Below are 25,864 nucleotides of genomic sequence, written 5' to 3'. Positions count from 1 at the left end.
AGCAGAGAGACAAAGACGAACAATGACGGGTGGATACTCGACAGAGACTGGAAGGAGTTCTTTGAATTGTCATTGCAAGAGTTTAGTACAGTATGTGTTGTGATGAGGCGACTTCTGTTTTTTTGCGAACCACGGTCTCTCGTGGCCAAAACTATTCACGACCTCGAAACGAAAAAAAACAAAAAAACAACTCAGCGAGAGAGAAGCCCGACCCGAACCCGAAGCAATGATTGACATTTTAGGCCCGACCCAACGGGCCGGGCTCGGGCTCGGGCGGCCCGATCTTACCTCTATGCATACTGATATATGACTGATAGTGACCTGAAAACACCCCTCCCTTTCAATAAACAGTGCCTGTGAAATTACCTGGAACAGATTATTTCTAGCATTGTAGATTGTTTGGGTAGTTTCGAATTAATGAGATCAATGAATGTCATCGTTTTGAACTGCATGAATAATTTACTAGTGTGTATACAAAATGATGGCTGGATGTGTATAAATTTTCCGGTACCTCTTCTACATTTTTTATTTTGTCCCTTTCACACAGTGGTTTTCTAAGAAGACCAGTTCAGAAAACGGTAATGTGAGTATATTTAAAAAAAAAAAAGAGTGAGTTGAGTTTGTATCATCAACATTTTAATTGCTTGAGCTACCAGTAAATAGATTAACACATTTACACAGTTCATAAATGTGCCACTGTAAGCCTGTATACCAGTGGTCCTCAACTAGAAATGCTGTCGGTCCACTTTTTTTTTTTTTTAATTAGACCAAGGTCCGGTCCCATGCACGGCGGTCATGGGGAGCAGGGCTATATGCCCATTTAGTATGGTCAAGCCAAGCTTATACAAATCAACACTCCTCACAACCAAGCAATAATGGGGTGCATGAAAATAACAATTATTCACTTTGCCAGTACACAGCAAATAATGAGAGGTATTGTGTTGAGGCACAGGAACTCTTTTATTTTGTTAAGTTGTGCCTGCTTAATTATAGAAATAGCCCTTTTAGGGAAATAAGTCACTTTTTTTACTTTAACTTTGTTAAACAGTAGTTGTCTTTTTTTCCCTTAATTTAACAAAAACAAAACAAAATACTCATTTTACCAAAATAAATACTCAACATGAAAACAAAAATATCCTTTTCATTTGTACAATTCCCCTTTTCACATCCCCTCTGAAATCACTGAAAAATATATCAGAAGAGGAGTTAAGAACCATTTTAAATACTGGCACAAGGGAGCACAGGAATGTGCAGTGCTGTTCTTCCACTAAAGGTGAATGCAATGTCTGAGGCATGCAAATATTATTTGAGGACGCCATTGGGATGTTCATTTACCATGTTGCGGTGTTCTGCTGTTAAACAGCTGCAAAGATCCCCGGGTAGCCGGGCGCAAAACTGCACACAATCGAAACGTCCCGCAATTCGTCTTGTCTAATTGTCTGTGTGCGGCTCTCCTGGGCTGAAGCTGTGAGCACACTGTGGCGTTGCACATGCGTCTGTTTCCTGACACAATCATCCATTTTGAATGCGTGTGTATTGGGATAGACGCGTGCTGACGCTTATGTATGGGCACACCTTAAGTTCAGAGGAGCCAATCAGCGCATCGTTCTCGCCGACATGCCCTGCTCAGCCAGGGTCTCCAGTTAGTCAAACATTATACACACACAGTCGCGCTGCTGCGGTCCTCTGCAATACATCTGTTAGTGCACGCAAAGAATACAACGGATAATTTTAACAAGAGATCGCGGTAATGCGCCGATTATAGTCCAAAAATATAAAATGTATAACGTAAAAATCACTTTATAATTTATTATTTTATACAATTTGCCGAGGGTCCGGACAGAGGAGGTCCAGACAGAGGAGGTCGGCGGTCCGGTCGTGGATCGCGGTCCGCCAGTTGAGGAAGACTGCTGTATACCTTCATACAACCCATTGTACTGTTGTGCTTTTTAAAAGGGAAAATGTGTTTGGCATGTGTACTTAAACACAATATGACTAAAAACAAAAAAAACACACTCTTGAGTCTGACAAGGAATTTTACCTGGCGTGAGGACAATGACTGACATGGTGATGAGGGAGCAAACTACGAGGATGACCAGCAAGGCAATGGCGATGCCCTTCCAGTTCCTTTGAGGTGGACTCACCCCACCAAGGTCCTGCAAAGAGAAATATAGGTCAAACAAGTTAACACCGAAAGACCCTTTTCAGCTGTCACACGCCGTACATCATGGGTCAGCAACGTAATGGGCCTCTTCCAAAAATAGTTCACCAATGATAGGGGATTGTGGTTTTCTAGGTATTGTATGTTGTAAAGGTGAAAAATGAAAGAGGTTTATAGAAAGACTGAGTACTAGACTGGCCTGCCTGCAGTCCAGACGTGTCTCCCATTGAACATGAGTGGTGCATTTTGAAGTGTAAAATATGACAATGGAGACTAAGCAGCAAGGAAGAATGGGAAAGAATTACACCTCCAAAGCTTCAACAATTAAAGTTGTCAGTTCCCAAAAGTTTATTGTTAAAAGAAAAGGTGATGTAACACAGTCGTAAACATGACTGTCCTAGCTTTTTTGGAATATGTGAAAGACATAAATTTCTAAGTTAATGATTATTTGCTAAAACAATAACATTTATCAATTTGGACATTAAACATCTAGTCTTTGTAGACTATTCAATTAATTATATAATAACATGATTTTCAAATCATGGCATTCTGTTTTTATTTATATTTAACAAAATGTCCCAACTTCATTGAAATTGGCTATGTATATTATCCATCCATCCATTTTCTAATCCGCTTAACCTCATGGGGGTCGCGGGCGTGCTGGAGCCTGTCCCAGCTGTCTTCCGACAGTAGGCAGGGGACACCTTGAACTGGTTGCCATCCAATCGCAGAACACACAGAGGCAAACAGCCATTTACACTCACACCTAGGGACAATTCGGAGTGCCCAATCAACAAGCCATGCATGTTTTTGGAATGTGAGAGGAAACTGGAGTACCCGGAGAAAACCCACGCAGAACATGCAAACTCCACACAGGAAGGTCGGAGCCGGATTCAAACCCTGCACCTCTGTGCTGTGTGGATGACATGCTAACCAATTCAACACCATGCTGCCCGCATTATGTATTAATAATAATAATTTCATATGATCGAATGTCATTTGAGCAACTTTTGCTATTTCAGAGGCGTGAATCAAACTTGTAGCCGTCACACTAATCAGTCGAGAAGAAGTAACTCTCAGCTTCAAAAAGGTTGGTGACCCCTATTGTGCAGGCAGCCCAGCCATTTCGCGCTGCCACTGCCTGCCATGATTGTTGCCTCGTAATGCATTCACTTCACGCTAAACACCAGGCTGCAACGCGGGTTTTAAAAATGTCGACTCCAGGAGATACTTCTGAGACTCCACCGCATCCTCAAAAGAATATGCGAATACAGTATGCCCAAGTTCTTCCTCATAAAGTAAAGGTGTGCCCAGTTGTTACATTTAGGGCACTTTATAGGCTATTTAATTTAAGTATTGTCCTCTTTCAGTGAAAGTGTCCCCAGACAGGCTTTGTTTAATTTACAGCACTTTCTATGCATACAATACAGTCGGCCAGGTCTATATGCTCAAGTTCACGCTATTAAATGTTTCATAATTGTTAAAAGCGTTGAAGTATATCTTTGTTTAATTTACAACACTTTTAATAGCCTATACATATAGGTTATGATCAGGTTCAGGCTCCTTCAGTCTATAAAAAAATAAAACATAAAATAAAATAACAATGTTCATTGCTCATAAAGCACTTTAAGTACGCCTAAATGCTTTCTTGACTCCTTCCTTACTGACCACTGAGTGACCCCAGGGCCAAGAAGCTAATACTGTATGACATGTTAAATAAAAACATTTTGTTGTTTTTTTCACGTATAAAACACATGTGATTCTATGCAATTCTAAGTTTTGGGGAGTCAAACCCTAACATTTCTTTGGCCCGCGTGGTTTTGCCACGACGCCGTGAGGAATGTCCCTTATTTCCAGATCTGAAAGGTGGCAACCCTACCTACCCTCAGAAGAGACCCCCCATTCCCTTTGTTTGGAAGGCTACAGCCAATTCCCTTATTTTGATTTTAATAAACCAAGTGCTGGTAGTGGATGTTGGTGTCTAAATCGTGGCCAGGGGGCCATTTGTGGCCTGCAGGATACGTGACATCAAACTTAAATGTTAATGTGGCCATCACCATTTTTTGCCATGTTATTGCCCTGGGCATTTTTTTTTCCAATCACTTATGGGCTACTGTCGCTCACCCTCATGACAGCTTTTAGCTAAACGCCATTCTTTGTGACACAAAGTGAAAGGAAATGTTCTTCTGTCATGTCTTTTCCACATGGGCACCTGACAGGTCTTGAAGTCACAAAGAACATGGCTGTGCTCAAATAAATCAGAGGTCATTACTCAAGTAGACAGACATGCTGAGGAGTACGCAAAATACAAAGGGAGATGAATGAGAGAGGACCGCGTCACCAATCTTGTTTACGTTCTATAGAATCGTTAATGTTTGGAACTGTTTTCATCAAGATTGAGAAGATTGGATTAGTTGTGCTTATTTTGGAACACTTGAACCCTGCAGAATACTTGATGCGGCCCAGACGGACTCAGACTCTCCAGTGGCCTCCACATAAATTGAGTTTGAGACCCCCTGTTCGAGCAGGCATGTCAAAACCGGGTAGCTGAATTACTCATTAAACAATGAATTCATGGTTATGGACCTTGAACTCTGGTTTAAAGCCAAACAAAGCCTGTTTACATTACCTTTTCATTTCTTGAAATTCTGTCTTGAAAGCTATGTAATAAACGTGTACAGTAAATAGCTGTGAGTCAGAAGTGGTTTGAACCAACATATCAGTGGTAAAGCACAAAATAATGATGAAAATAATGATCGTAAATAAACAAGATCTTAAAAAATAAGTATAAAATTATAAATTCCACTTAGGTGCACAAATTAATTTAACTCTTCCTAAATGCTCCATGAATCAATTTCACACCGTGTAACATTGGAGAAGAAAAGGTCAAGAGCATCTAACTTCACTGCGATGAGGTCGCTTCACATTCAGTGACAAATACAGTACATCAAATAAAATCCACCATCTTGGCGTATACGCGAACCACTCCTTACAGGACTGTAACAGTCATTTGGGTCTCAATGCGCGTCACCCAGAAGTGATGTCATTGGCAGGGCTCCAGACAATTTTTTTAATCTCGTAGCACAGTCGCCCCTAACTCAACATTTTCGCGGTGCATGCTGTAAATTGACTTGCAAAGTAAACATTCACGTTTATTTTACTGGTTCACAATGTTACTTATAATACGCAGTAACTCATCCCAAAACAGATTATCCTGCCTTCTTTCGCCTTGACAGTTGTCTCAAAAAATGATTTCAACTCGTTATCAGGATTTGTCTACTCTGGCAGGTGACATTTGTAAGAAAGTAGGAACTGCTCATCCTATTTGCCATTGTTCAGCATTTACAAGAGTCATGTGTAACCTACAGTATAAATTTGCACGCAGAACCGCTTCTTTTCTCAAATTAGTCAGTCACAGAACTACTCGGTAAAATGGGAATTAAAATGAAATCCCAGAATTCCACTCACCCAAACATACCCCTTTCAATATAAATAAAAATGATAATATTAAAAACTCTGACATAGCCCAGCAAAGACCATTTTAATACAACATTTAAAAAGCTCCACAATGCAACCTCAAGAATATTCACTTTGGGATTAATATGTGCCAACTAAACTATCACTGAGTATAACTGCTTCCAGACAAAATTCAACTTTGGCGCTGAAGATGTCAACAAAATTTTGCAAGGAGTATTTCGCACTTTTGGACATGCCAGGTTGGTTGCCTAGTTTGATTGGATTACATTGTTTAACAAGTAAACAATAAATCAGTCTTTATATTCCATGCCCTGTCACTACATCGAAAAGAGATTTTGCTGGGTCACTTTGAGAGCTCATCCTGCTGTCATGTTCTAACTTCCGGATGCTCGCTTACTGTGAAGTGACATCACCAAAAGTAATCACTTGCCGAATAAAATATACATAAAGTACTGCTGAGTACAAATGGAAGGTAGCGTTCATCGAATAGATTAATGTGTCAGTCATCTGGATAGGTTTATCAGATAGAGCTACCATTGAAGTAGATCAGTGCCAGTTTATCTACTAGTAACTGATTTACATCAATTGGTAACTTTGACTTTGTTAAGAACGGTTGACTCCTTTAATGCTAAGTACGAAGCACGTGTGAATTAATTCTGCTGATTTGTCTGTTTCTTAGCGGGTGCTTTCACTCCCAGGTTGCGCACAGAACAACATTTTGCTGCCGTGTGTCTATTTTACAAGCTGAAATAATTGCTATTTACTTTGGTTTCAACAGCCTCGAAACATACCTTGTAGCGAGCTGTTTGCAGCACACTGTCTGGCGTTGCAAACGCGAACCGATTCCAAACGAACCAACAAAATGCTGTCTCTTCAGTGAACTAGCACCTCTCTGTCAGCAAAAAAATAATATTTCATGATGCAAACTAAGCAAAAAAAAAAAAAGGCAAAGTTATCCCAGCAGGTATGTGACATGAATTTTGATGTTGAAGTTTGGGTTTTGATATGAGACTGATGGTGAATTGACATCAGATGCTCACTTACAGATCGCGTGGATGAAAAATTTACTTTCGGGCCAAAATGCGACCATTTCTAACAATGAGCAGCGCCTTTGTTTTGGTCACATAGCTATGGTGAGCATTCCGTCGGTTCTGACGGAAGGTCCGACAGTCTATCACCCATTTTGCTGATGAATGACGATTGATGACAAACTCCCCCCCCCCCCCCCCAAAAAAAAGACTCTGCACTAATTGAAGTGGATTTATGTCCGTCAGTGTTAACATACTGTAATATCTGTTTCTTGTATTTGTGTGACGTCATACGGAGGGGAGGAGCCAGGTTGGGGGAATATTGGCTCCGGTAGTTAGTCTGAGTGAGGAGCGGATGGGCGTGAGTTGTGGCTAACAGCAACTCCTTTGAATGCGTGTGTTTATTACTTATTTTGTTATTAAAAATGATTAATAGTATCAGCGACTGCGAGCATCCTTCTCTCCGCTACTGAAGGGCATTACATTGGTGTCAGAAGTTTCGGATTCACCCGTCGCGCTCCCGTTTTTGCGTAAGGATGTTCGGCGACTCCGGTACTCGGCGGAAGGTGAATGAAGAGGCCGTTCCGTGCGGCGATCCCGTTACCCGGCGGACGGTAAAGGATGAAGCCGTACCGTACGTGATTGATATGCCTGAGTCGAGTTGCAACGGGCGCGGTCGCCATGAAGCTGTTGATTCGCGCCAAAATGAGCGCGGGCCCGCCAAAACTGAGTTACGCCATGACGTAGCGGCAGGTGCCGCCGCCATCGCAACGGACGTAAACATGCATGGCGGCGCCCTTGGGCTCGCGTGGCCCTCCATGAAAGCTCTTAAATTCTCTGGGAAAGGGAGTTGGGAGGCTTATAGAGCACAGTTCGAGTTGGTGGCCGACGCAGCGGATTGGTCGGACAAGGACAAGGTGAAAGCGGTGCAGTTAGCGCTTTCGCTGACGGAGGAGGCTACATCCTGTCTGCTGCTGCTGAGCCCCGGAGAGAGACTCGATTACAGCGCCCTGGTGGGTGCTTTGCAGAGGCGCTTTGGGGAGTTTAATTTGAGGGACTCTTTGCGCTGTGAGTTCAAGCAGCGTGATCGACATCCCGGTGAGCCACTCCGTTGTCTTGCTCATGAGATCGAGAGCCTGGGTCGGCGCGCATATGCTGGAATGCCAAATGAGATCCAAAATGAACTGATACGCGATCAGTTCATCCAAGCTCTCAGACCGGATGAGCTGCGCCTGCACGTCCAGCTTGCCCACCCGGCAGCCCTGGGAGAGGCACTCTCTCTCGCTACAGAGTGGGAGATTGCAACCAAGGGGGCGCTACAGACATCCGCCTGCCCCGTTTTGGCCACCTCGTTGTCGGAAGGGGAGGAGCCCAGGCCAGCGTGGTTGGAGGAGCTGGTGTGCGCAATAAAGACCCGCCCAGCACAGCAGGAGGAAAGAAGCGGACATCGTGCACGCCCCGCTGTCTGCTGGGGTTGTGGACAGCCAGGTCATCTGCTGCGGCGCTGCCCAAAGTTGTTGAACCAGCAGGGAAACGGAAAAGGGTCCGTGTAGCCCCGACAACGCGGACCCCTACAGTTGTTAACCGGGAACTGCAACCCGCATTCGGAGAGAAAGCTATAACGGTGGGCTGGACGGACGTGGGGGACCCCAGTCATGTTCGTGTGCAGATTGGGGACGTTTCCTGTACAGCCCTGGTGGACACTGGGTCTTCAGCCACAATTGTGAGGCCTGACGTTGTTCCAGTAGGGACCGTCTTAACATCGACCTTTACAAAACTGAGGACCGTGACCGGTGAAACAGCCGAGATGAGAGGCAAAGGGACATTTTTGTTCGTCTTGGGGGGTCTTTCGACAACCCACTCAGCTTGGGTAGCTGACGTGAGTGATCCCTGTATTCTTGGACGGGACTTTTTAAAAGCTGCAAAATGTGTGGTGGACTTGGGAGCTGGGGTGCTCACCCTGCCGAGTGGTCAGCATGTAGGGCTGATCCTGGCGTCTAGGCAGGGTACTCCGGGGGTGGCCGTCAACAATGCAGACCCTGCAGCGGAGAACACAGATGTGCGGATGACCGGACCCAGCCTGTCCAATGCAGCAGCAGCGCTGACTCCTCGACAGTCGACGGTAGATCGGGTAGAGTCCGCTCGCCCGGTGATGGACTGCTCACTGGCGGGGCCAATGACATCCAGCCCAGCCACGTCAGTGGAGTTAACCCCGGGTCGGCCAACAGAGAACCGGACTGGGGCTATCCGGTCCATTTGGGAGAAGAACTGTGACGGCTTGGATGTCGAGCAGCGTGAGCAGCTGTGGCAGGTACTGTGGGACTTTGAGAACATCTTTGCCCTCAGTGAGAATGAGGTGGGCCTCACTCACTTGGTTGAGCACCACATCGACACCGGTGACGCGCGACCAGTAAAGGTTCGGCCCCGACGCCTGCCTCTGGCCCAGCAGGAGGCCGCGGATCAGGAGATCCGTGCCATGCTCGAGGCAGGGATCATAGAGCCTTCCGATAGTCCGTGGGCGTCTGGCATGGTCATGGTCCCCTGGAAAAAGAGCACCAGACCACGGTTCTGTGTGGACTACAGGCCGCTCAATAAGGTGACAAAGAAGGACTGCTACCCGCTCCCACGGATAGACGAGACATTGGATTTGGTCTCAGGCTCCGCGTGGTTCTCATCACTCGACCTGCGCAGTGGCTACTGGCAAGTCCCCATCACCACGGAGTCCAGACCCAAGACGGCATTCTGCACCACCCGAGGACACTGGCAGTTTAAGGTCATGAGTTTCGGACTATGCAATGCACCAGGAACATTTGAGCGTTTGATGAACACAGTGCTCTCAAACATTCCGAGGCAAAGGTGCCTGGTGTATTTGGATGATGTCCTCGTCCATGGTGGGTCTTTTCAGGCTGCAATGGAGTCTCTGAGACTGGTGCTGGGAAGAATTGCAGCGGCTGGGCTGAAACTGCACCCAGAAAAGTGCCACTTTATGCAGCGGGAGGTGGAGTTCCTGGGCCACCGAGTGAACGGTGAGGGCATCAGCACGCTGGAGGAGAAGGTCCGCACCATTAAAGATTGGCCAGTACCAAGGGACCAGAAGCAGTTGAAAAGCTTCTTGGGGCTGGCCTCGTACTACAGACGGTTCGTGAAGGGATTCTATTGCATCGGGGCGCCCTTGTTCCACCTCCTTAAAGACAACCAACCCTTCCTCTGGATGCCGGATTGTCAGGAGGCGTTCTGCAGCCTAAAAAGAGCCCTCATGAATGCTCCTGTTCTCACCCCGCCAGATCCAGCCTTACCTTTTGTGCTGGACACGGACGCAAGTAATGTCGGCATGGGGGCGGTGTTGTCACAGGTGGGGCCGGAAGGTGAGCGAGTGGTGGCCTATTTCAGCCGCACTTTCAACAAGAGTGAACGACGCTACTGTGTTACCAGACGTGAACTGTTAGCAGTTGTTTTGGCTACACGCCATTTCAAGTATTACCTGTGTGGCGTGCCTTTCACCATCAGGACAGATCACGCCGCACTACAGTGGCTGATGTCATTCAAGGAACCAGAAGGCTAAGTAGCACGGTGGCTGGAGGAGCTGCAGGCGTTCCACTTCACTGTGGTACATCGGGCTGGGGCTCAACATGCCAATGCGGACGCCCTTTCCCGGCGGCCATGTTCTGTTAGTGGCTGCAGCTACTGCGACCGGCGGGATGCCAGGGAGTTGGAGCTGCGTGGGGAAGCGACTGCTGCTGGACCGTCATGCTGCACCTTGGAGGCTGTGGACACTACAGAGTGGGCTGCCAAGCAGGAAGAGGACCGTGATCTCAAACCTGTGCGACAGTGGGTCCAGAGTGGCAGGAGGCCACCCTGGGAAGGAGTGATGGGACTCTCCGCTGCCACCAAAGGCTTTTGGAGCAAGTTTGCTGTGTTACACATGAAGGACGGCGTGTTGCAGCGTGCCTGGAAGGAACCAGCCACCGGGGAGGAGAGATGGCAGGTGGTAGTGCCCGGAGCTCTTAAAGAGATGGTGCTGAGAGCATGCCATGGGAGCACCGGCTCAGGACAATTTGGCAGCACCAAGACCCTCCGACGGCTGCGCCAAGGGTTCTATTTGGGTCAGCATCGACGGGACGTAGAGGACTTCTGCCGGCGCTGTGACGAGTGTGCGGCCTACAAGGGACCTCAAGACCAATCGCACACACCGCTTCAGCAACAGAGGGTTGGGGCGCCCATGGAGAGGGTTGCTGTGGACATTATGGGCCCTTTCCCCGTGACGGACAGAGGGAACCGTTACGTGCTATGTGCGATGGACTATTTTACTAAGTGGCCTGAGGCATACGCACTGCCAGACCAAGAGACAGTGGCGGATGCGCTACTGGAGGGCATGTTCTGTCGGTTTGGGACTGCAGATATCCTCCACAGTGACCAAGGTAGAAATTTTGAGTCCAAGGTTTTTGCTGCTCTTTGTAAACGCCTGGACATGCTGAAAACACGCACCACACCTTTGCATCCGCAGAGCGATGGTCTTGTGGAACGATTTAACCGCACCATGCAGCAGCAGCTTGCCATCCTCACCTCCAAACACCAACGTGATTGGGACCAGCACATTCTGCTGGTACTGATGGCTTATCGTTCGGCGGTCCAAAGTTCCACGAGCTGTACTCCTGCTCTGCTGATGCTGGGCCGGGAAATTCGGACACCGGCAGAGATGGCGTTTGGAAGACCTCCCGGCAGCTCAGAGGACCAGCCGGGACTGGAGTATGCCCGGAGACTGCAGGATCGGCTGGAGGCAGCGCACGCGTTCGCACGGGACCAGCTGGAGAAAGCCGGTGCACGTCAAAAGCGGAACTATGACGTGCGGAGCAAGGGGCGGAACTTCCAGATTGGGGAACTGGTTTGGGTGTATACACCTAAAAGAAAAAAAGGGCGCTGCCCCAAGCTAGACAGCCATTGGGACGGTCCATGTAGGGTACTTGAGCGGGTGGGAGAGGTAGTTTATCGGGTGGCAGTCCCCCCCAGGGGCAGAAAGGTTGCCCTACATCAGGACAGGTTGGCCCCCTACCGGGGCAGCGGTGTTCCTGTATTTGAGGCGGGGTCCGCTTCATCCACCAGTTCAGAACATGTGGTGGATCCATGTTCCCCAGATCCCACCAATGTTGTCCCAAGCCAGCCAGATGAAGGTGGTATCGACTCAGAGCCAGGCCGGCCACAGAGGCTGAGACGAAGACCACGACGGCTGGAGGACTTTTTTTTGTTGAACCCTCGGGGCGAGGGTTTCATAAAGGGGAGGGCAGTGTAATATCTGTTTCTTGTATTTGTGTGACGTCATAGGGAGGGGAGGAGCCAGGTTGGGGGAATATTGGCTCCGGTAGTTAGTCTGAGTGAGGAGCGCATGGGCGTGAGTTGTGGCTAACAGCAACTCCTTTGAATGCGTGTGTTTATTACTTATTTTGTTATTAAAAATGATTAATAGTATCAGCGACTGCGAGCATCCTTCTCTCCGCTACTGAAGGGCATTACAATACCTAACCGGGTCAAGTACCTATGGATCATTTAGTCCATCATTGATGTAACACCTGCTTCATTAACGGCTGACAGAAACACGCACAAATGGTCTCCTGCATGTTTGTTGGCAGTGGTGAATAAACAGACTCCAAAGCACCTCGAATAAGTTTAATCCATGAAGTGATTTTTCACCCACACAATTCTTATCATGTGATTGCCATTGTGTTACTGCTGTCTGAGTTGCATCTACTGAGTTGAACCTTCTCAGCATGGATGAGCGGACGGATCTGTGTTGTGCTGCTGATGCTATTTAACCATCAGTGGCTCTGTGCTTAATGGTAGTTGTGTTGTGGTTTTCCATCCATCCATCCATTTTCAAGACCGCTTCTCTTGAACAGGATAACGGTGTCATGATTCGGTTTAGGGACCAACAGGTGGCACTGTAGGGCTCCCCCGGCAGCTGCACACCTGTTGGTCATAACTAATTAGGGCTTTAAAAGGACTCCCAGCCCGAACACTCTGGGTCGGGTCATTGTTGCTTTTTGCTACTGTCATGTGTGTTGCTTTTTGCTACTGTCATGTGTGTTGTTGTTTGCTTCTTGCTACTGTCATGTGTGTTGCTGTTTGCTTGCAACTGTCATGTTTGTTTCTGTCATGGTTCTGTTCCTGTTAGTTTTTTGTCATGGTTTTGTTTTGCTACTTTGGATTAGTTTTGGTTGTTAGCACTTTGTTTGTTTTGGATTCAGTTTTCTCTGTTTTATTAAATATAATTCGGCAAATACACCCTGCTCCTCCCTCCTGCCTGCTTTTTTGGGGTCCACCACCATCTCGCTACGTGACAGAATGACCCGACCACCTGGACCCCGCAGGTACTAAGGACTGTTCCCTATTCCACCATGTGCCTGGCGGAGCGCATCTGCGGCCGACACCCTTTCCCCTTTCAGGCAGCGCTGGGGATGCGGCTGTCCTGTTTTTGTCTCGTCAAGCCGCGTCTACGGTGGGCCGAGCCCCGTCCGCGTCTACGTTGAGCCGAGGCTCGTCACGTGTCTGTTGGAGCAGAGTCACATTCACGTCGACGACGAGCCGTGCCACGTCCACGCCCACGTCAGGCCGAGCCCCTGTTCACGTCCGGCTGTTCCATGTCCCCCGTTACGTCGAGCTCGGTCCACGTCAGGCCACGCCCAGCCAAAAGGATTGCCGTTGCTTTTGTTCCTGTTCCCTGGCGAGGTGAAGGTCACCGTCGCTTATCGTTCATGTATTTCGGCGAGGCGAAGATCGCCGTCGCGTGTGTTCTTGTTCTGCGGCGAGGCAAGGGTTGCCGTCGCTTTTAGTTCCTGTTCCCCGGCGAGGCAACCCTTTTGGACAACTTTGGGAAGTCTGGGATCCGTCCCTTGAGGGAGGGGTACTGTCATGATTCGGTTTAGGGACCAACAGGTGGCACTGTAGGGCTCCCCCGGCAGCTGCACACCTGTTGGTTATAACTAATTAGGGCTTTAAAAGAACTCCCAGCCCGAACACTCTGTGTCGGGTCATTGTTGCTTTTTGCTACTGTCATGTGTGTTGCTTTTTGCTACTGTCATGTGTGTTGTTGTTTGCTTCTTGCTACTGTCATGTGTGTTGCTGTTAGTTTTTTGTCATGGTTTTGTTTTGCTACTTTGGATTAGTTTTGGTTGTTAGCACTTTGTTTGTTTTGGATTCAGTTTTCTCTGTTTTATTAAATATAATTCGTCAAATACACCCTGCTCCTCCCTCCCTCCTGCCTGCTTTTTGGGGTCCACCACCACCTCGCTACATGACACTCGGAGAGTTGCTGGAGCCTATTCCAACTAATTTGAGGAGGAAGGCAAACTACACCCTGAATTGGTCACCATGAGTTGCAGATTGCACATATAGAGACAAAAGAAAATTCACATCCACGTTCACACCGCCACGGAGTGGGAACTGATCGCTGCCCGCTCACAAATCCGGCGTGTGTACCACTACACCATCAGCGACCTGTGTTGTTATTTTTTTACTCTTAATAAAAATATGACTTTAAAGGTTACTGTTGGCTGTAAACGCCCCCCACCCCGCCCCAAAACACATAAAACTGTGTTTACTCAGAGGCAGCCTTAAAAGAAAAAGAAATCCGTTCAAAGCTCGGTTTTCGAACGTCTTTGTTCTCGACCAAATCGATTTTCGACCAAAAATTTCGAGTTTGTATGCCTCGGTTTACGACCGAAAATCGGTTCTCGACCAAACTGAGCACACTTGAACGCGTCACTTGACTCCTCTCGCCTTCCTTACACGGGGAAGTGACACTTTCTCGTGTAGTGTTCCGTTGTGAGCAGACATGTTCAATAAAGATTTTTTTTCAAAAAAAGAGCGTGGTTTCAGTTTTCGAACTAATCGGGTTTCGAACAGCCTTCTGGAACGGAATATGGTCGAAAACCAAGTTATGACTGTAACATGAATAAATAAAAGCAAAAAGAGTGCTGTGCAGGCATTTATCAAAATGCGCCACCCTGATAAAGCTATGGCTAACAAAACAATTACTCTTTTAAGTGACAATGTGATATCCCACTCCTGGATTTTTTTTCTTAAAAGAAGGAAAAATAAATTGGGGGGGGGGTCGAAAATACATAAAATAAACCAAAAATGTTAACTTGGAAGGAGACTTTCTTTCAATGGAGGAGCTGTTGTCTTTCTCCCCTCGTTACTTGAGATTAAAGCACAATAAGCACTTATGTTTTTGAGTCATAACTTGACTCAAGTTGATAATTTTAGGACACGCGACTTGCTTGCCAAAAACTGGGTGTGACTCGACTGAAACAAAATGACTTAACAAGTCATCTTGTTTATAGTTTGAAATCTTTAAACTCCACATTTTAACACATTTGCCTTTTTAGGAAGGAAAACAAGAAACGAAAAGTGGGTGTTTGTTTCATTCATGCCACCTCAGCAACCCAGTCAAGTCAAGTACAGCTTTATTGTCAAATGCGCTGTTTGTGCAACATACAGCACAGATGAAATATGTTCCCTCTCAACCAGACAAGACAACAAGAGGAACCGCTGTGGGTGCCCGCGCCGCCATCAACGTCACCTGTTGGTGTGAAGTGGCAACGTAAATGTCAACAGCAAGGGAGCAACTCTGAAGACCTTTAATTTGAATTAAAGGATTTTGTTTTGCTTGCTGAAAAACTAAGATGGCAAAACACATAGTTTGCAGAATGAAGAAAACAACTGCAAAGTCGAATTGAATTCATTAATACAAAATCCACAGACAGATAAGCTCACGTCACAGTTTACCTAGCGATATGAATATAATAATATTCAAAAAATGTGAATGTGACCATTTAAATACAGCTAAGTAACACAACTAGAGGCGGGATAATTTGTGAAAACTGGCCGAACAGTTTGTTTTGACTGTGGTGTTTTCCGTTTACATAGTCATGCACCGTACCCTCTTATATATATATATATATATATATATATATATATATATATTACAGTATATATAATTTTTACAATACTTTTCGAGTGCGATTAGTTGAAAATATATTTTATTGACACTCCCCTTATGTTGTGACTGAGCAAGATTTTGACTTGACTTTCTTGATACCCCCCCGGCCCCCCACAGGGACTTGGGAGTTGATTGACACTTGAAGGTTGTGACTTAAGACCTGCACATACTTTGTATATGACTTCCTCTCACTTGTTGTTTAGTGTTATTTCTTTCATAATGAAGTAAACATTTTTTGTAAAAAAAAAAAAATTATAATAATAATAATAACTATCTAGATCAGCTGAAAGTTACACACCGGTAATTGGTCCCTATTTGTGATCATGTGATCGGATCTACCTCTTCGTACCAGATTCTTTGTATAGATGAAACCAAAGTCAACTTGCATCAGAACGGTGTGGAGAGTGAAAAGAAGAGCTCTCCTCCATCCATCCATCCATCCATCCATCCAACCAACCATTTTCTGATCCGCTTTACCCTCGTGCGCTAACCAGTTGACCACCGGGCCGCCCACCTCTCATACCCACAAGCATAAAACATGTTGAGTCAGGCGTGGTGTCATCATACAGTATAGTACAGGGGGCAGTCTTTGTACTCAGCATGTGACTTGGCTGTTGACCCTCCGATCTGCATCTATGGAAACAAAGGAATGCTGCGTGCATTTTGAGGGTTCCATTGATCAAACCGAGTACAAAAAGCTTGTTTGCACCAATCTGATTGACCATGGAGCATATTGTGTATGCGTTAGTATCTGGTGAGAAACCAGCAACATTTGCAATGCTCCTTCCTCCAACTCCATGTCTCAGCCTTTGTGTGAGTGGGTCTCAAATGGTATCTTCCACAACATATGCTGTCAGAGATAAGATAAATTAAACCTCCCTCATATAAATATCTTATCTCTGCAGGCTTTCTGCCCTCAATTACCCATAAAGCCCTGCAGGTTAAACACAATCCACTAATATACCTCGATTGGACAGAGAGGAAGAGAAAACATGAACTAATTAGAAGTTAATCGTTTGAATAAAAAGCTTCACTTCATATATACTGTAGGTATGCTACGACTTCATTTAATTTTTTTACGACGGAATCGTTGCTTTCTTGAACACGGCACACAACAAAGGAAGAAATATGTCTCAATAAGAATCACTGCAAAACATTCAAATTTACAGCAACTCTGGCCTCTAATGTGGTACTTAATGTTGTTCACCTTGAAGAAATGCTCATGTATTTTATACCGTACGGGCTACTTATATAATAGTTCAACCATTACCTCCAGCGAATTCAATATCCAAAGGACAATCAAGAAGGTTTTATTGTGCTAAATCAGAAAAATAATCTTGGTCATTACTCAAGTTGTATTAACAAAAATATCAATAAGTCTAAAAAAATATATACATTTTGTTGGTATCTGAACCATGATTCAACAGACCCGGAACTAACTGAGCCCCGGTTTAACAGACAGAAAATGCTGTCCAATCCACTCAGAACGCCCCTTTATACCTTCAAAAGTCGGTTCGTGCCAAAATTGGCTGCAATTTGCCATGTTTCCGGCTTGTGCTGCTTTTTTTCATTGATAAACACACGTTACAGTAGTCTAGAGCAAGCCAAAAATCGTGTCAACGTGGTGCCCATGTTGCCAAAGGTGACTTTTCTATCCATATAGCACATTTCATAATCAAAGCACCTCAATGTGCTTCACACAAGCAAAGACATAACACCGACAAGTGTTTACAAACACAATAGTTCATGTCAAAGCAGGAGAAAAAAATACTAAAAGAATGTACATTGATGACATTTAAACACATTAATAGGAAACTATAAGAAACATGTAAAAGTAACGTAAATAAATAAGAGGCTTCTAAAATAAGTAAAAGGAAAAAATATTTAAAAGTTTTAAGAAGACATTAATCAAAGGTATGGGGGGAGGGTTTAAAATCATTTATACTTGGGAATGACTTCTCTTCTGTTGGCAGCTTATTCCTTATATGTGCAGCATAACAGCTAAATGCAGCTTCACCGTGTTTATTCTGACTTCACTACCTGACTAAAGTCTGCAGACCTCAGAACCCGACAGGGTTTATTTGCTCGAGTGCTATTGCAGAATTACTCCCATATTTAGTTTTGAGAATTCTGAACATGCTTTTGCGAGCCCTCCCAGTCTTTCTTCCATGTTTAATAGTTTCTATTTTTGCCACCGAAGGCAGGAAGTGTGGTTGGTTTAATTCTGACAGAAGGGTTAACTGGCGATGGGGTAGGGGTCATTGTCACTTTGACATTGGCACAGTGGACATCTCATGTTATCAGGTTACAGGGTGCATGAAAGGGTTAACAAATTTTGTCCAATCTCTTCACCCCCTTCAGTACTTTCCAAGACTTGCTGTTTGCCATCTCAGGACCACAAAGTCTCTTGTACAATATTTTGCTTCAATTTTTACTCAGCATCTTTAGCCGATTGTTCTATTTCCTCCTGATGTTTGAAAATTTTCAGCTCCCCCTCCTTTGTTGTCATCTCTGACATTACTCCAGCCAAGTCGTTGTCATTCGCTTTGTGGAGTTGTCTGCATGAAATTAAAAATGTATTGAATTCTTCCAGTCATTCTTGCCGTGGCATGCAGCATGCCTCTTTTATGAAAATGTTGGTTAGACAGGTTAAGAGGCTCTTTGAGATTGTCCGCTCATTCTTGAGCTGCTTCACCTATTTTTCTTCAGCAATTGTTATTGCCCTTGCAATCACTTGGATTTCAAAAACGTTTTATCTTTTACTGCTCCGGACCTATGGTTGGTTTTCACCTGTCAACCTACTTCCTTTTCCAATGCTGGTCTGGCTTGATGGACAGGAAGAATGCAGGACACATAACTAACACACCTTTAACAATTTTTTATTAAGTTTGCAGGTTTACAGGTTGAAAACCTTAAAGAGATGTAATGGGAATACATTTAAGTAAGAATTAAATAACTTCCATTTGTCCATCCATTTTCTGAACCACTTTATCCTCACAAGGCTCGTGGGGCATGCTGGAGCCTATTGTAGCTGTTTTCAGGCAGTTGGCAGGGGACACCCTGAACCAGTTGCCAGTCAATCGCAGGGCACGCAGAGACGAACAACCATCTGCGCTCACACTCAAACCTAGGGACAGTTTGGAGTGTTCAATCAGCCTGCCATGCATGTTTTTGGAACGTGGGAGGGTTTTCTCCAGAGTACCCGGAGAAAACCCAAGCAGGCACGGGGAGATCATGCAAACTCCACACAGGAAGACCGGAACCGGGATCGAACCCCGAACCTCTGCTTAAGTAACTTTACCTTTTTAAATGTTTAACTTTTAACTCAAATGTAAACATTTGGGTTTAAACCAACATGAAAAAATACTTGGTTGCATGTATTGAATGTTAAAAATTACTCCCCGACGACTTTGGCACTTCTTTCTGTAAACTCAATGGGAGTGTGCCAACGCACCTCTTTTAATTTAGCCCAGTAGTGCAGTGAATGTGAGCGATTAGGAAACAATCATATACAATTATCTTGTGTTGTATATGAAAAGTTACACCCTAAACTTATACCTAAGGTGAAAAAGTTCTCCCTTTGACAGTTTTTTTTTCCCACTTCTGCTTGGTCTTTTCAGTAAAAAGACCTTTGCAATAATCAAGTCTCCTGGAGATAAAAGCATGGCTAAAATGTTCCTAGTCTGCTTGCAGCATGCAATTCTTCAATGTCTTTTTCAGCTGGTAAATGGCTGTTTTAGAGGTTGATTTGATATGATTGCCGAAAGTCACGCCTGAGTCTTTTACCATCCCAAGATTTTGGACTTGGTTTTGGGTTTCGAAAGACAGTGACTAATGGTGTTTTCTAACAACCCTCTTTTCATTATTTCCGAATCCAATAACCTTTTTTGTTTCGGCTTAACCGAAGGAATCTTTACCTCATGCAGTTGTTAATTGGCTTGAGGCAGTGACACAATATGTTAATTGAACATTTGGGGACATTGATGACACAATGATACACAGTAACTGTGTATCATCTGCATGGCCACGATAGCCAACATTAGCATTCTGAAGCATTTGACCCAATGCTAACATATTCAGACTGAACAAAAGACGTCCGAGGACTGACCCTTGAGAGACTCCACTTGTCATGGCCATTCGATCAAATTCGAAACTTCCAGTGGCCACAAATTAACTCCTTTCCTCCAAGTAGGACCTGAACCATTTTAGGATTGTCCCATTTAATCCCACCCAAATTTCTGACCTGCTCAACAGGATCTTATGATCAGTTGTATCAAATGCTGCACTGACATATGATAAGGCTAGCACCGGGACCTTCCCTGTGTCAGTGTTCAATCTTATGTTATTTATTACTTTAACAAGAGCTGTTTCTCTACTATGATGAGGTCAGAAACTTGATTAGAATTTATCAAGTCAGTTTGAGTTAAAGAATTTGCTGATTTTGTGAAAATCATTTTCTCAACAATCCTGGTTAACCCTTTCATGCACCCACCCTGTAACCTAATAACATGATAAGCTGTCCACTGTTTTAACCGCTGTCCCTGAAGGGGTTAAGAAAGCTAACAAGAAGACTTCTCCTTTTTAGAAGGGACTTAAATATGTACATAAGTACATATTTGGGATGGTTTGTAAATACATGAAAAATGTAGATTTGTTATTGAAGCATTACGTTGAATGCGAGAAACTATGAAAAGCCATTAAACATTTTTAATATTCTTTGTGGCCAAATGCATTAGAGAAATAGCAGCCTAATTACTGCAAACCTTTGAAAAGTGTAGTGGGCAAAGGTGGGCATTCCGTTATGATTAATGTCATTTTTAATGGAAGTCTGTCACTGACAGACGCCGGTTTTGCTGATGACTGACAAATGAAGTGAACGTTTTAAGACAGACAAAGTACTGAACTGACAGTGGTGGGGTTTCTTCCATCAGTGCAATTGTCACTAACCAAGTACCAATGGACCTTTCAGTCCGTCAGTGACGGACGCTCGTTTTGCTTACGACTGACAAAAAACACCCCTGGCTATTTCCTGTATTTATTCATGGGGCTGAATACAAGCAAGGTTGCTTTACTACAAATAGAAAGGCTTTGCTCTTGTACAGTAGGTGGTGTATGCACCAAAAATGTTTTTGTATGTACGAAACTGTCTACACCCTCACACAAATCTATTTTCTACTCTTGTGACTTCTCTCCCCATATGCGTACAACACATTGATTGAGGCGTGTGATACAAGATCTAAAGGGTGATAGTTATGTCCCAATTTTACTTAACCAGTAGTGCAAATTCGGACTGGCTGTTTAATATTTCGTACAAAACTTCGGGAATGTGTCGTCACGTTGCCTTGCATCATCAATGTTTCTGCCATTTATGTACTTGACTAGCGCTTGGTCGAACAGTGTGACTGACTCCCCCACCCTACCCCCGCATCGTCCGACGCCTGATCGGTTAAAATTGTGGAACCAGTGTAATTAAGATATCCTTTATTTGTCCCGCAATGGGGAAATTTACAGTCAGAGTTCAGAAACGAAAACACTGGGTAGGGAGAGGGGAAAAAAAAAAAATAATTAATAAAAATAATCATAATAATACATTTTATTTGTGGGCGCCTTTCTAAAAACTCAAGGACACCTTACAACAAGCAGTTAAAAAACACAAATGCAATGTTAAAAACAACATCAAATAAAAGCAGCAAAAATCATCCATCCAGCCAATTGGCACTTGCTACGAAGACTTATTTTTCTTCTTCTTCTTGTCTTTAAAAATTGGAGAGTATAGAAAAGTGGTATCAGTGAATCTATCTCCACGGCATAGTTTTCTGTTCAGGGATGGCTCCTTGTAACTAATGACATTCTTGCATTTCCTGGGTCTCCCTTGGTAATCTTTCTCCGGGTTAGCAATGGTCTTGGTCATTGAGGCACTACTTGCTGAAGAAGAGACAGCCGTGATCAAGGCAGTCTCCTCCACCACTTGTTGCCCCTTTGAGGCGCGTTGTTGAGGACTAACAGAGAGTCAGGCTGCGTGTCTGCAATTGAGCTGTTCATCCTTGGTGGCATCTCATCAGTGAGCAGGCCACCCAAATGCTGATGAGGTGCACCTTCAGCTTCACCTTCACCTGCATCTGCAGCCATTTCTTTGGACATCGTCGTCATTGTGTTGGTAGGAGTCATTTCTGGCTCGGAAAAGACCAATGTCTTTCTCAGATTTCTGGCGCTGATGTGTGTGTCACGGTTCTGTTTTCGGTCTGGCCAGCAGGTGGCATGAGCAGACTTCTATACGCACCTGCTGCCAATCTGTGATTAGTAGACTCTGTATTTAAGGAGGGCAGCCCGGTAGTCCAGTGGTTAGCATGTCGACTTCACAGTGCAGAGGTACCGGGTTCAATTCCAGCTCCGGCCTCCCTGTGTGGAGTTTGCATATTCTCCCCGGGCCTGCGTGGGTTTTCTCCGGGTACTCCGGTTTCCTCCCGCATTCCAAAAACATGCATGGCAGGCTGATTGAACGCTCTAAATTGTCCCTAGGTGTGAATGTGAGCGTGGATGGTTGTTCGTCTCTGTGTGCCCTGCGATTGGCTGGCAACCAATTCAGGGTGTCCCCCACCTACTGCCCGAAGACAGCTGGGATAGGCTCCAGCACCCCCGCGACCCTAGTGAGGATCAAGCGGTTCGGAAAATGGATGGATGGATGTATTTAAGGACTCATCTGCCGTGCACCTGTTGTCGGAGTATTGTTTATTGCATTGCTGTTGCGCTGCTCATAGACTGTTTGGCTTTAGACCTCGTCGTGTTTCGCTTCTTGTATTCTCGGTACCCATGGTTAGTAAGTACGGATTTGTTTTTGTGATTGGACTTTCTTGCGTGTATTTTTGATATTGTTTTTTGTTGGTATTCGCGATCTTTATTTTTCTCCCTTGCCTTTTGTGCAAGCGCTTTTTGTTATTCGTTTATGTGCCCTCTGGTCCTTGTTTTGACCAGCTCTTTATGTTCCCTCTTTTATCGGTGCGATTTTTGCATTAAAGCATATTTTTCTACAGAGACCTTGTTTACGTCTACGCTTTAGGATCCAAACTAACCTCGGCTTGTCCGAGACTTAACAGTGTGGTGGAGGGGATTTGGACGTCTTACGGTACTGTTTAGAAATCCTATCCGCCCAGGACTTTGACCTACGTACGTCTTTATGTCTGTGTGCAGAAAGATCTTCCCAGAATGCAAACACATTACGGAAAGAGGAGTCACGGGGACCCGTACGATGAACCACATCCTCCTCAGGACAAACACCTTTGTCATGGCGTTGTTCTTTCTTGTTTGCACGATCACTAGAGTGAGTGGACTCCCAAGGACGCTTACAGGAGCCTGGCTTTGGTGCGACAGAGCCTCCATCTGTGGTTGCGCAGGGCCACAAGGATTCTTCTGCATCGTGGTGGGACTCTTGACCTTTTGATAAGAGTTCTGGTTCTTTTCTGACATGTGCAGGGTGATCCACAGATATAAAAGATGTCTTCGTGCACCTTGAGATGGGATGTCCTTGAGAGGTTGGGGAAGACTCAGCGTTGACCTGTGGTTCATATCCACCATGATGAATGACAATTTCCGAATCATGAGTTGGAGTCAGCTCCATGGGTGTATTGAGGATCACGGTACGATCTGGCGCAACTTCCATAAGATCACAAGGAGCATTGACTCCAGCAGAGGGAGACGGTGTTTCAGCACTAGTCAAAGCTGAAGATGTTGGGGTGCTCAGTCGACACGGCAAAGAGTTGCTGTCGTAACCAGACCGAGAGAACCTAGCTGACAGCCTATTCACTTCCTCCCTTAAGTTGTTGGACTGGTGCGCTGACTCCATCTAGAGTGTCTGCTGGTTTGAATCCCTTTTCTCGTCATCCGTTTTTGCGTTGCCAGTAGACACATTTCTGCTCAGGGTGGATAAGACTGCAGGCATGTTGTTTTGAAGACTGCCTGGTCGCATTTCTGGACTGAGTTCCGCTGAATCCTTTGAAACCTCCGGAGCATTTGGTGCCACATTTTCAATTGAAGGGTTGGCAGGATCAGTTGGGAGGACATTGCCTTCCTCAAATGTTTCAAAGAGTGCTGTCAGGGAATAATTCAGCGAGTGACTTCGTGTGTTAAATTATGGCGATAAAGGTTTTTGAAGACGAGGAGCAGTTCCATGTGCTCCTGCTTCTTGGTAACCAAATCAAATCGTGCAGACTGCGCTTCCCTTCTCAGGTGCAGGTTCTCCGTCTCTAGCTGTCACATTTGCGAGGTGGTGGTGGACCCCAAAAAGCGGGCAGGAGGGAGGAGCAGGGTGTACTTGAAGAATTGTATTAAAAGAGAGAAAACTAAATCCAAAACAATGTCCAAAGTATCAAATAAAAAACCATGACCGAAGCTCAAAACTATCAATAACAGAAACATGACCAAAAACATGACCCAAACATGACTGACAAACAAACATGACAGCAGCAAAGAGCAACAATGAGTGGTCGGGCGGCAGTCCTTTTATACAACTAATTACCTAACGACCAACAGGTGTGCAGCTGCAGGGGGGAGCCCTACAGTGCCACCTGTTGGTCCCAAACCGAATCATGACACTAGCAGCATGGATCTCTGCTTCTCGGCCTATAGGGCGAGAGCTAGGGCCTTGTTGTTGGCCTTCAATGAGACCATGAAGAAGGAGGAGGTGTTGCGCATTTTATTTTTTATCCTGGATGGTGAAGCAAAAGCCTTCTTGGAAGCCTTGGTAGGCGTCATTGTTTTTAATTGTATTCTTAGTGGAGAGAAGTGACGTCGTTTTGCTCTCAGAAATGCAGTCAATTTGTCATGATTCGGTTTAGGGACCAACAGGTGGCACTGTAGGGCTCCCCCGGCAGCTGCACACCTGTTGGTCATTTGGTAATTAGTTGTATAAAAGGACTCCTGCCCGAACACTTGGTGTCGGGTCATTGTTGCTCTTGCTACTGTCATGTGTGTTGCTGTTTGCTCTTAGTTTCTGTCATGTTTAGTTCATTGTTATGTTTTAGCTTTAGTCATGGTTTTTGTTTGTTTTGGATGTAGTTTTCTTTGTTTTAAATACAATTCTTCAAATACACCCTGCTCCTCCCTCCTGCCTGCTTTTTGGGGTCCACCACCACCTCGCAACGTGACAGAATGACCCGACCACCTGGACCCCGCAGGTACTACGGATTGGTCCCTGTTCCACCATGTGCCTGGCGGAGCGCGTCTGCGACCGACACCCCTTTCCCCTTTCAGGCAGAGCTGGTGATGCGGCTGTCCTGTTTTCGTCTCGTCAAGCCGCGTCTACGGTGGGCCGAGCCCCGTCCGCGTCTACGTTGAGCCGAGGCTCGTCACGTCTGTTGGAGTTGAGTCACATTCACGTCGACGACGAGCCATGCCACGTCCACGCCCACGTCAGGCCGAGCCCCTGTTCACGTCTGGCTGTTCCTTGTCCCCCATTACGTCGAGCTCCGTCCACGTCAGGCCACGCCCAGCCAAAAGGATTGCCGTCGCTTTTGCTCCCGTTCCCTGGTGAGGTGAAGGTCACCGTAGCTTATAGTTCCTGTATTTCGGCGAGGCGAAGGTCGCCGTTGCGTTTGTTCCCGTTTTGCGACGAGGCAAGGATTGCCGTCGCTTTTAGTTCCTGTTCCCCGGCGAGGCAAGCTTTTGGACAACTTTGGGACGTCTGGCATCTGTCCCTTGAGGGAGGGGTACTGTCCTGATCCTGTTTAGGGACCAACAGGTGGCACTGTAGGGCTCCCCTGGCAGCTGCACACCTGTTGGTCATTTGGTAATTAGTTGTATAAAAGGACTCCTGCCCGAACACTTGGTGTCGGGTCATTGTTGCTGTTTGCTCTTAGTTTCTGTCATGTTTAGTTCATTGTTATGTTTTAGCTTTAGTCATGGTTTTTGTTTGATACTTTGGACTTTGTTTGTTTTGGATGTAGTTTTCTTGGTTTTAAATACAATTCTTCAAATACACCCTGCTCCTCCCTCCTGCCTGCTTTTTGGGGTCCACCACCGCCTCGCAACGTGACACAATTGGAGAACATTTCGAAAACGCCAACCGCATTCACTTTTGAACACGAACCAATTTCGCCGTACTTCCGCTTAGCATTCGCGAGCAACCAATCAGAGGTGCTTCAGCTTCACCGATAACTCTTTGCTTCTTGTATTGCAAGCGCGAATCGGCGTGTTGTATGCGTAAGGGAG

At 45.5% G+C, this 25,864-nt stretch overlaps 1 protein-coding gene and 1 pseudogene across 2 annotated transcripts in view; both read right to left on the bottom strand.

Moving 5' to 3' along the window:
- dpp10 (dipeptidyl-peptidase 10 (non-functional)) overlaps window positions 1-25,864 on the bottom strand; it is a 207,589-nt gene that overhangs the window by 90,402 nt on the left and 91,323 nt on the right. For both annotated transcript variants that reach the window (XM_086122927.1, XM_086122928.1), the window contains exon 2: window positions 2,042-2,156. In XM_086122927.1, coding sequence (XP_085979053.1) covers window positions 2,042-2,156 — 115 coding nt within the window. The remainder of the gene's footprint in view (window positions 1-2,041; window positions 2,157-25,864) is intronic.
- On the bottom strand, window positions 23,002-24,412 carry LOC147197834 (uncharacterized; annotated as a pseudogene).

This window comes from Hippocampus guttulatus, chromosome 11 (genome assembly GCF_054856545.1).
Source record: "Hippocampus guttulatus isolate MCC_2025c chromosome 11, RoL_Hgut_1.0, whole genome shotgun sequence".
Taxonomy (NCBI): Eukaryota; Metazoa; Chordata; class Actinopteri; order Syngnathiformes; family Syngnathidae; genus Hippocampus; species Hippocampus guttulatus.
Note: the sequence above shows the minus strand (reverse complement) of the source record. Positions and strands in the feature narration are given on the sequence as shown.